The 15,791-nt window shown below is 51.3% G+C and overlaps 1 protein-coding gene across 7 annotated transcripts in view; it reads left to right on the top strand.

Annotated features, from left to right (window-relative positions):
• The window catches only part of LOC146005652 (alanine aminotransferase 2), a 174,137-nt gene that overhangs the window by 115,139 nt on the left and 43,207 nt on the right, over positions 1–15,791 (top strand). For all 7 annotated transcript variants that reach the window (XM_083145048.1, XM_083145044.1, XM_083145050.1 and 4 more), the window contains 2 exons: positions 731–820; positions 4,850–4,958. In XM_083145048.1, the coding sequence (XP_083001174.1) occupies positions 731–820; positions 4,850–4,958 (199 nt within the window). The remainder of the gene's footprint in view (positions 1–730; positions 821–4,849; positions 4,959–15,791) is intronic.

Below are 15,791 nucleotides of genomic sequence, written 5' to 3'. Positions count from 1 at the left end.
CAGCTGTATAATATATAATATAACACCTGGGATATTGGGGGGAGGCGGCAGCTGTATAATATAACACCTGGGATATTGGGGGAGGCGGCAGCTGTATAATATGTAATATAATACCTGGGATATTGGGGGAGGTGGCAGCTGTATAATATATAATATAACACCTGGGATATTGGGGGAGGTGGCAGCTGTATAATATATAATATAACAGCTGGGATATTGGGGGAGGCGGCAGCTGTATAATGTATAATATAACACCTGGGATATTGGGGGAGGCGGCAGCTGTATAATGTATAATATAACAGCTGGGATATTGGGGGAGGCGGCAGCTGTATAATATAACAGCTGGGATATTGGGGGAGGCGGCAGCTGTATAATGTATAATATAACACCTGGGATATTGGGGGAGGCGGCAGCTATATAATATAACACCTGGGATATTGGGGGAGACAGCAGCTGTATAATGTATAATATAACACCTGGAATACTGCGGGAGGCGGCAGCTGTATAATGTATAATATAACACCTGGGATATTGGGGGAGGCGGCAGCTGTATAATGTATAATGTAACACCTGGGATATTGGGGGAGGCGGCAGCTGTATAATGTATAATATAACACCTGGGATATTGGGGGAGGCGGCAGCTGTATAATGTATAATAGAACAGCTGGGATATTGGGGGATTGTATAATATACCACTGCCCACATTAATGACTGTTATCCTGGATTTCAGGGTGTAAAGAAGCCATTTACAGAGGTCATTAAAGCTAATATTGGAGATGCGCACGCCATGGGTCAGAAGCCAATTACCTTCCTGAGACAGGTGAGTCTGCAGTACACACAATACCCACCGGGGGGCAGGCAAAATTATCTGTGTCAGTTGCTGGATATGAAGAGAGGGAGCTGTGGGGACAGATTGGAGGTAGCAGCAGATAAGGACTAAGCCGTCATGTTTTATTTATTTATATATATAAACAAAAAAAAAAAAACACCAATAGGTAGGAAAGAACACTCGCCACAAAAACAACTCATACTGCTCCTAGTTGTTTTCAAATGAATAAAGATTCAAAAAATATATATAACCTGTTTCACAGATCCATCATCCTCCAATGTTTCGGTCATCTACAGTCAAGGAATGGCACGGCCGCGGCTTCCCTTCCCCTGGGAATTGGTCCCGTTGTCTCTGGATATCACTGCATCATTGCTGACCCCTTTTCATTCCCTGACAAAGGTCACTGTAGATGACCGAAACGTTGGAGGATGATGGATCTGTGGAACAGGTTATATATATTTTTTGAATCTTTATTCATTTGAAAACAACTAGGAGCAGTATGAGTTGTTTTTGTGGCGAGTGTTCTTTCCTACCTATTGGTGGTATTTTTGTTTTGTGTGTGGACACAGGCACGCCTGTGGTCCTTAAAGAACACCCCACTGTTGCCAAGACTTTAACTGTGCGAGTGCAGGCTTTTTGTGGATCTATATATATATATATATATATATATATATATATATATATATATATATACATACACGGTGGCAAAGGCGTCACTTGGAGACAGATAGATGAAAACTTCAATGCTTTATTAAGCACAAGGTGATAACCAACACCAGCGTTTCGAGCCGCAGGCTCGTCCTCAGGGTACAACCCATAACTGCACACACACCACATACCCCAAAGGTCTCTCCCCACATTGTAATCAACAGGATTACTCACCTGGTCCAGGTGTCGGCGCGGCGCCTCCGGCGTCTCATCAATGCATCTCCTATCCTCCGCTCACTTCCTGGATGCGTCATCAAGGATGCGCCCGGCCTGTGAAACGCAGGAACACTTCAGAGATGAGATGACTTCCGCCTCATTACACGCAATACCTGCACCTGTCAGGGAGGCCCCTGTGTGTACGATACATGCATAAACATAAGAGCATATAATCAAAGACATAATACAAAAATACATGAGTGATACATATAAAAACGTGAATATTCAGATGAAATATAAATAAGTGGATATTGAAATGAAATAAAAATATATAAAAAAAGTTTAAAAAGAGGGATACCAGCTATTTTATAGGAATTGCGCAAGTGATTTCTATCATTAGATTACTTTCAAATTATTGACCATAAGTCCTACTATTGTATCTACTAATTGCGCTTAACATCCACTACAAAGCAAAGAAATTCCCATATGAGCAGCCAAACAAGACACTCAGATCAACTCTTTTTGTACCAATATGCCTAAGTGTGTCTGTAATACAGACCATCATGTGCTACAAAGAACTTTGCAAACCATGTTGCTCGTTCAGCCCTCTGGGGGCAATGGTGTCCAATACATGGATCCACCTTGCCTCCGCCTGTAACAGCAATTTACCCCTGTTGCCACCCCTTGTTGGGGGGGGGCACATGGTCCACAATTTTTGAACGTAAACTAGCGACGCTATGACCAAGGGTAACACAGTGCCGGGCCACCGGCTGATCACTAGTACCACTGGAGAGAGCCTGCCGTATTGCATAGCGGTGATTGGCCATTCTTTCCTTAAACTGACATTCTGTCTTGCCCACGTAGTAAAGACCACAGGGGCAAGACAGAACATATACAATAAAGCGGGTAGAGCATGTGACAGCAGACCTAATGGGTATTCTACGTCCTGTGTGGGGATGGGTAATGTAACTACCTGTTAGAAGTGACCCACAGGTAGTACAACTCACACACCTGTAGCAGCCCATAGGTCGTGACAAAAAGTGGGTGGGAGCAGATTTATTAGTCAGGTTACTAATATCAAGTTTATCCAGTAAGTCACTTAAATTGCTGCCCCTCTTATAAGCCGGCATAATGCGAAGCTTATTGAGACCATGTAGGTCTTTGTCAGTGGTAATCAGGGGCAAATGTTGTTTCACTCTTTTAGTGACTATTTGACTGTCACTGGCAAACTGATTGACCCAAGGGATCCTCTGATGGTCCTGATCGGACTTCTCCTGAGGATTTAAAGTAACTTCCCTGGGTATCTGCAAAACCCTCTCCTTGATCTTAATGAGGTCACTACGTCTATACCCTCTTTCCTCAAATTTAGCCTGCATGATGTCAAGTTGTTTTATCGTCTCCTGTGGATCACTGGTGATCCGTCGCACCCGGAGCATCTGTGAATAGGGCAGACCCCTACGCAGTGGCAACAGGTGACAACTCTCGTGACGAAGCAATGTGTTCCTGTCAGTTCCCTTAACATATATGGCTGTTGATAATCTTCTGTCCTGTTGTGTAATCAATACGTCCAAAAAATTGATAGACGTATCACTGATGGAATATGTGAATTTGACAGGACTAGAATATGTGTTGTGAACATATCAACCAATGACTGTTTGGACCCTTGCCAAAAAATTGTCATCTATGTATCTCAGGTAAAGGGCCACATTGGAACTGTGTGGTCCTTGATGAAACAGTAACTCATCAATGGTGCAGTAGTGTGTATATGTATATATATATATATATATATATATATATATATATATATATATATATATATATAATCTCTAAACGTGTGTTTTCAGGGGTAGCCTCTTATAATACATATGCCCCATAAGGTGGGACGGCAGCAAATATCTTCGATACCTGCGGTGGCCCCTCCAGTCCATCACTCTGCCGCATCCTCAATAGGAATTGTCACCCTCTCCCTGTCACTCAGTGGCTCTCCCTGTCACTCAGTGGCTCTCCCTGTCACTCAGTGGCTCTCCCTGTCACTCAGTGGCTCTCCCTGTCACTCAGTGGCTCTCCCTGTCACTCAGTGGCTCTCCCTGTCACTCACTTCCTCTCCCTGTCACTCACTTCCTCTCCCTGTCACTCACTTCCTCTCCCTGTCACTCACTTCCTCTCCCTGGGGGAGATTCTCTAAATAAGAAATGCGGTAAAAACCCCGTTATCGGGGTTTTTACCGCATTTTGGGATGCTCTAAGCATCCCCCGTCGGGTTAACGCGGCGGGGGGCATCGCCAGAAAAATCTGGCGATGCCCCATAGAAGCCAATGGGCTTCTACCGCATCCCTCCGCCGCCCCGCAACGACGCCCCGCACGGACCCCCGCCGCCCCGCATCGCCCCCTCACCTGTGTCCGGGCAGCACAGAGCTGTGCTGCCCGGACCTGTGACCTCCTCCCTGCACTGATCCTCTTCCGGGTGCAGGGAGGAGGAGAGCCCGGCGCAGCAGCAGCAGCAGCAGCGCCGGGTGTGTGAGGGAGGGGGGAGCCGCCGGGACCTGCTGGAACCCGGCGACTCTCACCGCAAAGGACAGCTCTTAACGCAAGAGCTGTCCTTTGCTATAATTATCGCATATGTTAGAACATATGCGATAATTATAATTGCGAAGGGGGGCGGAGATTCTTAGAGAATCTCCCCCCCTGTCTCTCTCTCTCTCTCACTGCCTCTCCCTGTCACCCACTGTCCACCCCTGCCTCACCATGTCACATGTCCCTCTCTCTGTCATCCTCTCTCTCTCTCTCTCTCTCTCTCTCTCTCTCTCTCTCTCCCGAGCACCCAACGCACCTCCCTGTATTTCTCTACCTCCGTGTGAAGCCACACCCCTTTTTCTGAGAACGCGTGCACCCCTCTATCAAGGTTCCCCCCATCATTTTCCTCTGGATCTTCCCCTGCCCACAACCTACAATATGGGGGACAGAAGGGCTCTAGGGGTCTGTGACCTCTTCTCATCCCGCTCCTTTCTATGCCCTATGGGGAGGGGTGGTCTGACTCTCACCATGTTACCCTCAGCACTGTAACCCCTCCCTGCCCCCCCAACCCCATTGCTTTGTATCATCTTCTGTATCTGAGGACTGCGCTACTGATAACCTCCACACTGATTGTGTTCCCCAGGTCACCGCCATCTGCTTGTACCCGGAGCTTCTAAATGACAACAAGTTCCCAGAAGACGTAAAGCAGAAGGCAATACGAATCCTACAGGCATGTGGGGGCAACAGCATGGGTGAGTGGGGGCACAGGGGAACCTGGGGCTCACTGCAACATCTCTACTAACACAGTGTATCACCTGCACAGCGCTCACCTCAGCTCTGCTCTATAACTGGTCTGTTACCGGCAGCGTCACACCGTATACTGACACAGTGTATTACCTGCACAGCGCTCACCTCAGCTCTATAACTGCTCTGTTACCGGCAGCGTCACACCGTATACTGACAGTGTATCACCTGCACAGCGCTCACCCCAGCTCTGCTCTATAACTGGTCTGTTACCGGCAGCGTCACACCGTATACTGACACAGTGTATCACCTGCACAGCGCTCACCTCAGCTCTGCTCTATAACTGGTCTGTTACCGGCAGCGTCACACCGTATACTGACAGTGTATCACCTGCACAGCGCACACCTCAGCTCTGCTCTATAACTGGTCTGTTACTGGCAGCATCACACCGTATACTGACAGTGTATCACCTGCACAGCGCTCACCTCAGCTCTGCTCTATAAATGGTCTGTTACCGGCAGCGTCACACCGTATACTGACAGTGTATCACCTGCACAGCGCTCACCTCAGCTCTGCTCTATAACTGGTCTGTTACCGGCAGCATCACACCGTATACTGACACAGTGTATCACCTGCACAGCGCTCACCTCAGCTCTGCTTTATAACTGGTCTGTTACCGGCAGTGTCACACCGTATACTGACAGTGTATCACCTGCACAGCGCTCACCTCAGCTCTGCTCTATAACTGGTCTGTTACCGGCAGTGTCACACCGTATACTGACACAGTGTATCACCTGCACAGCGCTCACCTCAGCTCTGCTCTATAACTGGTCTGTTACCGGCAGCGTCACACCGTATACTGACACAGTGTATCACCTGCACAGCGCTCACCTCAGCTCTGCTCTATAACTGATCTGTTACCGGCAGCGTCACACCGTATACTGACACAGTGTTACCGGCAACGTCACACCGTATACTGACACAGTGTATCACCTGCACAGCGCTCACCTCAGCTCTGCTCTATAACTGGTCTGATACCGGCAGCGTCACACCGTATACTGACACAGTGTATCACCTGCACAGCGCTCACCTCAGCTCTATAACTGGTCTGTTACCGGCAGCGTCACACCGTATACTGACACAGTGTATCACCTGCACAGCGCTCACCTCAGCTCTGCTCTATAACTGATCTGTTACCGGCAGCGTCACACCGTATACTGACAGTGTATCACCTGCACAGCGCTCACCTCAGCTCTGCTCTATAACTGGTCTGTTACCGGCAGCGTCACACCGTATACTGACACAGTGTATCACCTGCACAGCGCTCACCTCAGCTCTGCTCTATAACTGATCTGTTACCGGCAGCGTCACACCGTATACTGACAGTGTATCACCTGCACAGCGCTCACCTCAGCTCTGCTCTATAACTGGTCTGTTACCGGCAGCGTCACACCGTATACTGACACAGTGTATTACCTGCACAGCGCTCACCTCAGCTCTGCTCTATAACTGATCTGTTACCGGCAGCGTCACACCGTATACTGACAGTGTATCACCTGCACAGCGCTCACCTCAGCTCTGCTCTATAACTGGTCTGTTACCGGCAGCGTCACACCGTATACTGACACAGTGTATTACCTGCACAGCGCTCACCTCAGCTCTGCTCTATAACTGGTCTGTTACCGGCAGCATCACACCGTATACTGACAGTGTATCACCTGCACAGCGCTCACCTCAGCTCTGCTCTATAACTGGTCTGTTACCGGCAGCGTCACACCGTATACTGACACAGTGTATTACCTGCACAGCGCTCACCTCAGCTCTGCTCTATAACTGGTCTGTTACCGGCAGCGTCACACCGTATACTGACACAGTGTATCACCTGCACAGCGCTCACCTCAGCTCTATAACTGGTCTGTTACCGGCAGCGTCACACCGTATACTGACACAGTGTATCACCTGCACAGCGCTCACCTCAGCTCTGCTCTATAACTGATCTGTTACCGGCAGCATCACACCGTATACTGACAGTGTATCACCTGCACAGCGCTCACCTCAGCTCTGCTCTATAACTGGTCTGTTACCGGCAGCGTCACACCGTATACTGACACAGTGTATTACCTGCACAGCGCTCACCTCAGCTCTGCTCTATAACTGGTCTGTTACCGGCAGCGTCACACCGTATACTGACACAGTGTATCACCTGCACAGCGCTCACCTCAGCTCTGCTCTATAACTGGTCTCCTGTTACCGGCAGCGTCACACCGTATACTGACACAGTGTATCACCTGCACAGCGCTCACCTCAGCTCTGCTCTATAACTGCTCTGTTACCGGCAGCGTCACACCGTATACTGACACAGTGTATCACCTGCACAGCGCTCACCTCAGCCCTGCTCTATAACTGGTCTGTTACCGGCAGCGTCACACCGTATACTGACAGTGTATCACCTGCACAGCGCTCACCTCAGCCCTGCTCTATAACTGGTCTGTTACCGGCAGCGTCACACCGTATACTGACAGTGTATCACCTGCACAGCGCTCACCTCAGCTCTGCTCTATAACTGGTCTGTTACCGGCAGCGTCACACCGTATACTGACGCAGTGTATCACCTGCACAGCGCTCACCTCAGCTCTGCTCTATAACTGGTCTGTTACCGGCAGCGTCACACCGTATACTGACGCAGTGTATCACCTGCACAGCGCTCACCTCAGCTCTGCTCTATAACTGGTCTCCTGTTACCGGCAGCGTCACACCGTATACTGACACAGTGTATCACCTGCACAGCGCTCACCTCAGCTCTGCTCTATAACTGGTCTCCTGTTACCGGCAGCGTCACACCGTATACTGACGCAGTGTATCACCTGCACAGCGCTCACCTCAGCTCTGCTCTATAACTGGTCGTCTGTTACCGGCAGCGTCACACCGTATACTGACGCAGTGTATCACCTGCACAGCGCTCACCTCAGCTCTGCTCTATAACTGGTCTGTTACCGGCAGCGTCACACCGTATACTGACAGTGTATCACATGCACAGCGCTCACCTCAGCTCTGCTCTATAACTGCTCTGTTACCGGTAGCGTCACACTGTATACTGACACAGTGTATCACCTGCACAGCGCTCACCTCAGCTCTGCTCTATAACTGGTCTGTTACCGGCAGCGTCACACCGTATACTGACACAGTGTATCACCTGCACAGCGCTCACCTCAGCTCTATAACTGGTCTGTTACCGGCAGCGTCACACCGTATACTGACACAGTGTATCACCTGCACAGCGCTCACCTCAGCTCTGCTCTATAACTGGTCTGTTACCGGCAGCGTCACACCGTATACTGACAGTGTATCACCTGCACAGCGCTCACCTCAGCTCTGCTCTATAACTGGTCTCCTGTTACCAGCAGCGTCACACCGTATACTGACACAGTGTATCACCTGCACAGCGCTCACCTCAGCTCTATAACTGGTCTGTTACCGGCAGCGTCACACCGTATACTGACACAGTGTATCACCTGCACAGCGCTCACCTCAGCTCTATAACTGGTCTGTTACCTGCAGCGTCACACCGTATACTGACACAGTGTATCACCTGCACAGCGCTCACCTCAGCTCTGCTCTATAACTGGTCTGTTACCGGCAGCGTCACACCGTATACTGACACAGTGTATCACCTGCACAGCGCTCACCTCAGCTCTGCTCTATAACTGGTCTGTTACCGGCAGCGTCACACCGTATACTGACAGTGTATCACCTGCACAGCGCTCACCTCAGCTCTGCTCTATAACTGGTCTGTTACCGGCAGCGTCACACCGTATACTGACGCAGTGTATCACCTGCACAGCGCTCACCTCAGCTCTGCTCTATAACTGGTCTGTTACCGGCAGCGTCACACCGTATAGTGACAGTGTATCACCTGCACAGCGCTCACCTCAGCTCTGCTCTATAACTGGTCTGTTACCGGCAGCGTCACACCGTATACTGACACAGTGTATCACCTGCACAGCGCTCACCTCAGCCCTGCTCTATAACTGGTCTGTTACCGGCAGCGTCACACCGTATAGTGACAGTGTATCACCTGCACAGCGCTCACCTCAGCTCTGCTCTATAACTGATCTGTTACCGGCAGCGTCACACTGTATACTGACACAGTGTATCACCTGCACAGCGGTCACCTCAGCCCTGCTCTATAACTGGTCTGTTACCGGCAGCGTCACACCGTATACTGACAGTGTATCACCTGCACAGCGCTCACCTCAGCTCTGCTCTATAACTGGTCTGTTACCGGCAGCGTCACACCGTATACTGACACAGTGTGTCACCTGCACAGCGCTCACCTCAGCTCTGCTCTATAACTGGTCTGTTACCGGCAGCGTCACACCGTATAGTGACAGTGTATCACCTGCACAGCGCTCACCTCAGCTCTGCTCTATAACTGATCTGTTACCGGCAGCGTCACACCGTATACTGACACAGTGTATCACCTGCACAGCGCTCACCTCAGCCCTGCTCTATAACTGGTCTGTTACCGGCAGCGTCACACCGTATACTGACGCAGTGTATCACCTGCACAGCGCTCACCTCAGCTCTGCTCTATAACTGGTCTGTTACCGGCAGCGTCACACCGTATACTGACACAGTGTATCACCTGCACAGCGCTCACCTCAGCTCTGCTCTATAACTGGTCTGTTACCGGCAGCGTCACACCGTATACTGACACAGTGTGTCACCTGCACAGCGCTCACCTCAGCTCTGCTCTATAACTGGTCTGTTACCGGCAGCGTCACACCGTATACTGACACAGTGTATCACCTGCACAGCGCTCACCTCAGCTCTGCTCTATAACTGGTCTGTTACCGGCAGCGTCACACCGTATACTGACAGTGTATCACCTGAACAGCGCTCACCTCAGCTCTGCTCTATAACTGGTCTGTTACCGGCAGCGTCACACCGTATACTGACAGTGTGTCACCTGCACAGCGCTCACCTCAGCTCTGCTCTATAACTGGTCTGTTATCGGCAGCTTCACACCGTATACTGACAGTGTATCACCTGCACAGCGCTCACCTCAGCTCTGCTCTATAACTGGTCTGTTACCGGCAGCATCACACCGTATACTGACAGTGTATCACCTGCACAGCGCTCACCTCAGCTCTGCTCTATAACTGGTCTGTTACCGGCAGCGTCACACCGTATACTGACACAGTGTATCACCTGCACAGCGCTCACCTCAGCTCTGCACTATAACTGGTCTGTTACCGGCAGCGTCACACCGTATACTGACACAGTGTATCACCTGCACAGCGCTCACCTCAGCTCTGCACTATAACTGGTCTGTTACCGGCAGCGTCACACCGTATACTGACACAGTGTATCACCTGCACAGCGCTCACCTCAGCTCTGCTCTATAACTGGTCTGTTACCGGCAGCATCACACCGTATACCGTATACTGACACAGTGTATCACCTGCACAGCGCTCACCTCAGCTCTGCTCTATAACTGGTCTGTTACCGGTAGCGTCACACCGTATACTGACACAGTGTATCACCTGCACAGCGCTCACCTCAGCCCTGCTCTATAACTGGTCTGTTACCGGCAGCGTCACACCGTATAGTGACAGTGTATCACCTGCACAGCGCTCACCTCAGCTCTGCTCTATAACTGATCTGTTACCGTCAGCGTCACACCGTATACTGACACAGTGTATCACCTGCACAGCGCTCACCTCAGCCCTGCTCTATAACTGGTCTGTTACCGGCAGCGTCACACCGTATACTGACGCAGTGTATCACCTGCACAGCGCTCACCTCAGCTCTGCTCTATAACTGGTCTGTTACTGGCAGCATCACACCGTATACTGACAGTGTATCACCTGCACAGCGCTCACCTCAGCTCTATAACTGGTCTGTTACCGGCAGCGTCACACCGTATACTGACAGTGTATCACCTGCACAGCGCTCACCTCAGCTCTGCTCTATAACTGGTCTGTTACCGGCAGCGTCACACCGTATACTGACACAGTGTATCACCTGCACAGCGCTCACCTCAGCTCTGCTCTATAACTGGTCTGTTACCGGCAGCGTCACACCGTATACTGACACAGTGTGTCACCTGCACAGCGCTCACCTCAGCTCTGCTCTATAACTGGTCTGTTACCGGCAGCGTCACACCGTATACTGACACAGTGTATCACCTGCACAGCGCTCACCTCAGCTCTGCTCTATAACTGGTCTGTTACCGGCAGCGTCACACCGTATACTGACAGTGTATCACCTGAACAGCGCTCACCTCAGCTCTGCTCTATAACTGGTCTGTTACCGGCAGCGTCACACCGTATACTGACAGTGTGTCACCTGCACAGCGCTCACCTCAGCTCTGCTCTATAACTGGTCTGTTATCGGCAGCGTCACACCGTATACTGACAGTGTATCACCTGCACAGCGCTCACCTCAGCTCTGCTCTATAACTGGTCTGTTACCGGCAGCGTCACACCGTATACTGACAGTGTATCACCTGCACAGCGCTCACCTCAGCTCTGCTCTATAACTGATCTGTTACCGGCAGCGTCACACCGTATACTGACACAGTGTATCACCTGCACAGCGCTCACCTCAGCCCTGCTCTATAACTGGTCTGTTACCGGCAGCGTCACACCGTATACTGACGCAGTGTATCACCTGCACAGCGCTCACCTCAGCTCTGCTCTATAACTGGTCTGTTACCGGCAGCATCACACCGTATACTGACACAGTGTATCACCTGCACAGCGCTCACCTCAGCTCTGCTCTATAACTGCTCTGTTACCGGCAGCCTCACACCGTATACTGACAGTGTATCACCTGCACAGCGCTCACCTCAGCTCTGCTCTATAACTGGTCTGTTACCGGCAGCGTCACACCGTATACTGACAGTGTATCACCTGCACAGCGCTCACCTCAGCTCTGCTCTATAACTGGTCTGTTACCGGCAGCGTCACACCGTATACTGACACAGTGTATCACCTGCACAGCGCTCACCTCAGCTCTGCTCTATAACTGGTCTGTTACCGGCAGCGTCACACCGTATACTGACACCGTGTATCACCTGCACAGCGCTCACCTCAGCTCTGCTTTATAACTGGTCTGTTACCGGCAGCGTCACACCGTATACTGACAGTGTATCACCTGCACAGCGCTCACCTCAGCTCTATTACTGCTCTGTTACCGGCAGCGTCACACCGTATACTGACAGTGTATCACCTGCACAGCGCTCACCTCAGCTCTATTACTGGTCTGTTACCGGCAGCGTCACACCGTATACTGACAGTGTATCACCTGCACAGCGCTCACCTCAGCTCTGCTCTATAACTGGTCTGTTACCGGCAGCGTCACACCGTATACTGACAGTGTATCACCTGCACAGCGCTCACCTCAGCTCTGCTCTATAACTGGTCTCCTGTTACCGGCAGCGTCACACCGTATACTGACACAGTGTATCACCTGCATAGCGCTCACCTCAGCTCTGCTTTATAACTGGTCTGTTACCGGCAGCGTCACACCGTATACTGACACAGTGTATCACCTGCACAGCGCTCACCTCAGCTCTGCTCTATAACTGGTCTGTTACCGGCAGCGTCACACCGTATACTGACAGTGTATCACCTGCACAGCGCTCACCTCAGCTCTGCTCTATAACTGGTCTGTTACCGGCAGCATCACACCGTATACTGACACAGTGTATCACCTGCACAGCGCTCACCTCAGCTCTGCTCTATAACTGGTCTGTTACCGGCAGCGTCACACCGTATACTGACACAGTGTATCACCTGCACAGCGCTCACCTCAGCCCTGCTCTATAACTGGTCTGTTACCGGCAGCGTCACACCGTATACTGACACAATGTATCACCTGCACAGCGCTCACCTCAGCTCTATAACTGGTCTGTTACCGGCAGCGTCACACCGTATACTGACGCAGTGTATCACCTGCACAGCGCACACTTCAGCCCTGCTCTATAACTGGTCTGTTACCGGCAGCGTCACACCGTATACTGACACAGTGTATCACCTGCACAGCGCACACCTCAGCTCTGCTCTATAACTGGTCTGTTACCGGCAGCGTCACACCGTATACTGACAGTGTATCACCTGCACAGCGCTCACCTCAGCTCTGCTCTATAACTGGTCTGTTACCGGCAGCGTCACACCGTATACTGACACAGTGTATCACCTGCACAGCGCTCACCTCAGCTCTGCTCTATAACTAGTCTGTTACCGGCAGCGTCGCACCGTATACTGACAGTGTATCACCTGCACAGCGCTCACCTCAGTTCTGCTCTATATCTGGTCTGTTACCGGCAGCGTCACACCGTATACTGACAGTGTATCACCTGCACAGCGCTCACCTCAGCTCTGCTCTATAACTGCTCCGTTACCGGCAGCGTCACACCGTATACTGACACAGTGTATCACCTGCACAGCGCTCACCTCAGCTCTGCTCTATAACTGCTCTTTTACTGGCAGCGTCACACCGTATACTGACAGTGTATCACCTGCACAGCGCTCACCTCAGCTCTGCTCTATAACTGGTCTGTTACCGGCAGCGTCACACCGTATACTGACACAGTATCACCTGCACAGCGCTCACCTCAGCTCTGCTCTATAACTGGTCTGTTACCGGCAGCGTCACACCGTATACTGACACAGTGTATCACCTGCACAGCGCTCACCTCAGCTCTGCTCTATAACTGGTCTGTTACCGGCAGCGTCACACCGTATACTGACACAGTGTGTCACCTGCACAGCGCTCACCTCAGCTCTGCTCTATAACTGGTCTGTTACCGGCAGCGTCACACCGTATACTGACACAGTGTATCACCTGCACAGCGCTCACCTCAGCTCTGCTCTATAACTGGTCTGTTACCGGCAGCGTCACACCGTATACTGACAGTGTATCACCTGAACAGCGCTCACCTCAGCTCTGCTCTATAACTGGTCTGTTACCGGCAGCGTCACACCGTATACTGACAGTGTGTCACCTGCACAGCGCTCACCTCAGCTCTGCTCTATAACTGGTCTGTTATCGGCAGCGTCACACCGTATACTGACAGTGTATCACCTGCACAGCGCTCACCTCAGCTCTGCTCTATAACTGGTCTGTTACCGGCAGCGTCACACCGTATACTGACACAGTGTATCACCTGCACAGCGCTCACCTCAGCTCTGCACTATAACTGGTCTGTTACCGGCAGCGTCACACCGTATACTGACACAGTGTATCACCTGCACAGCGCTCACCTCAGCTCTGCTCTATAACTGGTCTGTTACCGGCAGCATCACACCGTATACCGTATACTGACACAGTGTATCACCTGCACAGCGCTCACCTCAGCTCTGCTCTATAACTGGTCTGTTACCGGTAGCGTCACACCGTATACTGACACAGTGTATCACCTGCACAGCGCTCACCTCAGCCCTGCTCTATAACTGGTCTGTTACCGGCAGCGTCACACCGTATAGTGACAGTGTATCACCTGCACAGCGCTCACCTCAGCTCTGCTCTATAACTGATCTGTTACCGGCAGCGTCACACCGTATACTGACACAGTGTATCACCTGCACAGCGCTCACCTCAGCCCTGCTCTATAACTGGTCTGTTACCGGCAGCGTCACACCGTATACTGACGCAGTGTATCACCTGCACAGCGCTCACCTCAGCTCTGCTCTATAACTGGTCTGTTACCGGCAGCGTCACACCGTATACTGACACAGTGTATCACCTGCACAGCGCTCACCTCAGCTCTGCTCTATAACTGGTCTGTTACCGGCAGCGTCACACCGTATACTGACACGTGTGTCACCTGCACAGCGCTCACCTCAGCTCTGCTCTATAACTGGTCTGTTACCGGCAGCGTCACACCGTATACTGACACAGTGTATCACCTGCACAGCGCTCACCTCAGCTCTGCTCTATAACTGGTCTGTTACCGGCAGCGTCACACCGTATACTGACAGTGTATCACCTGAACAGCGCTCACCTCAGCTCTGCTCTATAACTGGTCTGTTACCGGCAGCGTCACACCGTATACTGACAGTGTGTCACCTGCACAGCGCTCACCTCAGCTCTGCTCTATAACTGGTCTGTTATCGGCAGCGTCACACCGTATACTGACAGTGTATCACCTGCACAGCGCTCACCTCAGCTCTGCTCTATAACTGGTCTGTTACCGGCAGCGTCACACCGTATACTGACAGTGTATCACCTGCACAGCGCTCACCTCAGCTCTGCTCTATAACTGGTCTGTTACCGGCAGCGTCACACCGTATACTGACACAGTGTATCACCTGCACAGCGCTCACCTCAGCTCTGCACTATAACTGGTCTGTTACCGGCAGCGTCACACCGTATACTGACACAGTGTATCACCTGCACAGCGCTCACCTCAGCTCTGCTCTATAACTGGTCTGTTACCGGCAGCATCACACCGTATACCGTATACTGACACAGTGTATCACCTGCACAGCGCTCACCTCAGCTCTGCTCTATAACTGGTCTGTTACCGGTAGCGTCACACCGTATACTGACACAGTGTATCACCTGCACAGCGCTCACCTCAGCCCTGCTCTATAACTGGTCTGTTACCGGCAGCGTCACACCGTATAGTGACAGTGTATCACCTGCACAGCGCTCACCTCAGCTCTGCTCTATAACTGATCTGTTACCGGCAGCGTCACACCGTATACTGACACAGTGTATCACCTGCACAGCGCTCACCTCAGCCCTGCTCTATAACTGGTCTGTTACCGGCAGCGTCACACCGTATACTGACGCAGTGTATCACCTGCACAGCGCTCACCTCAGCTCTG

This window comes from Crinia signifera, chromosome 5, assembly GCF_055691185.1.
Source record: "Crinia signifera chromosome 5, ASM5569118v1, whole genome shotgun sequence".
NCBI lineage: Eukaryota > Metazoa > Chordata > Amphibia > Anura > Myobatrachidae > Crinia > Crinia signifera.
The sequence above is the reverse complement of the archived record's forward strand: the minus strand, read 5'-3'. Positions and strand labels throughout refer to the sequence as shown.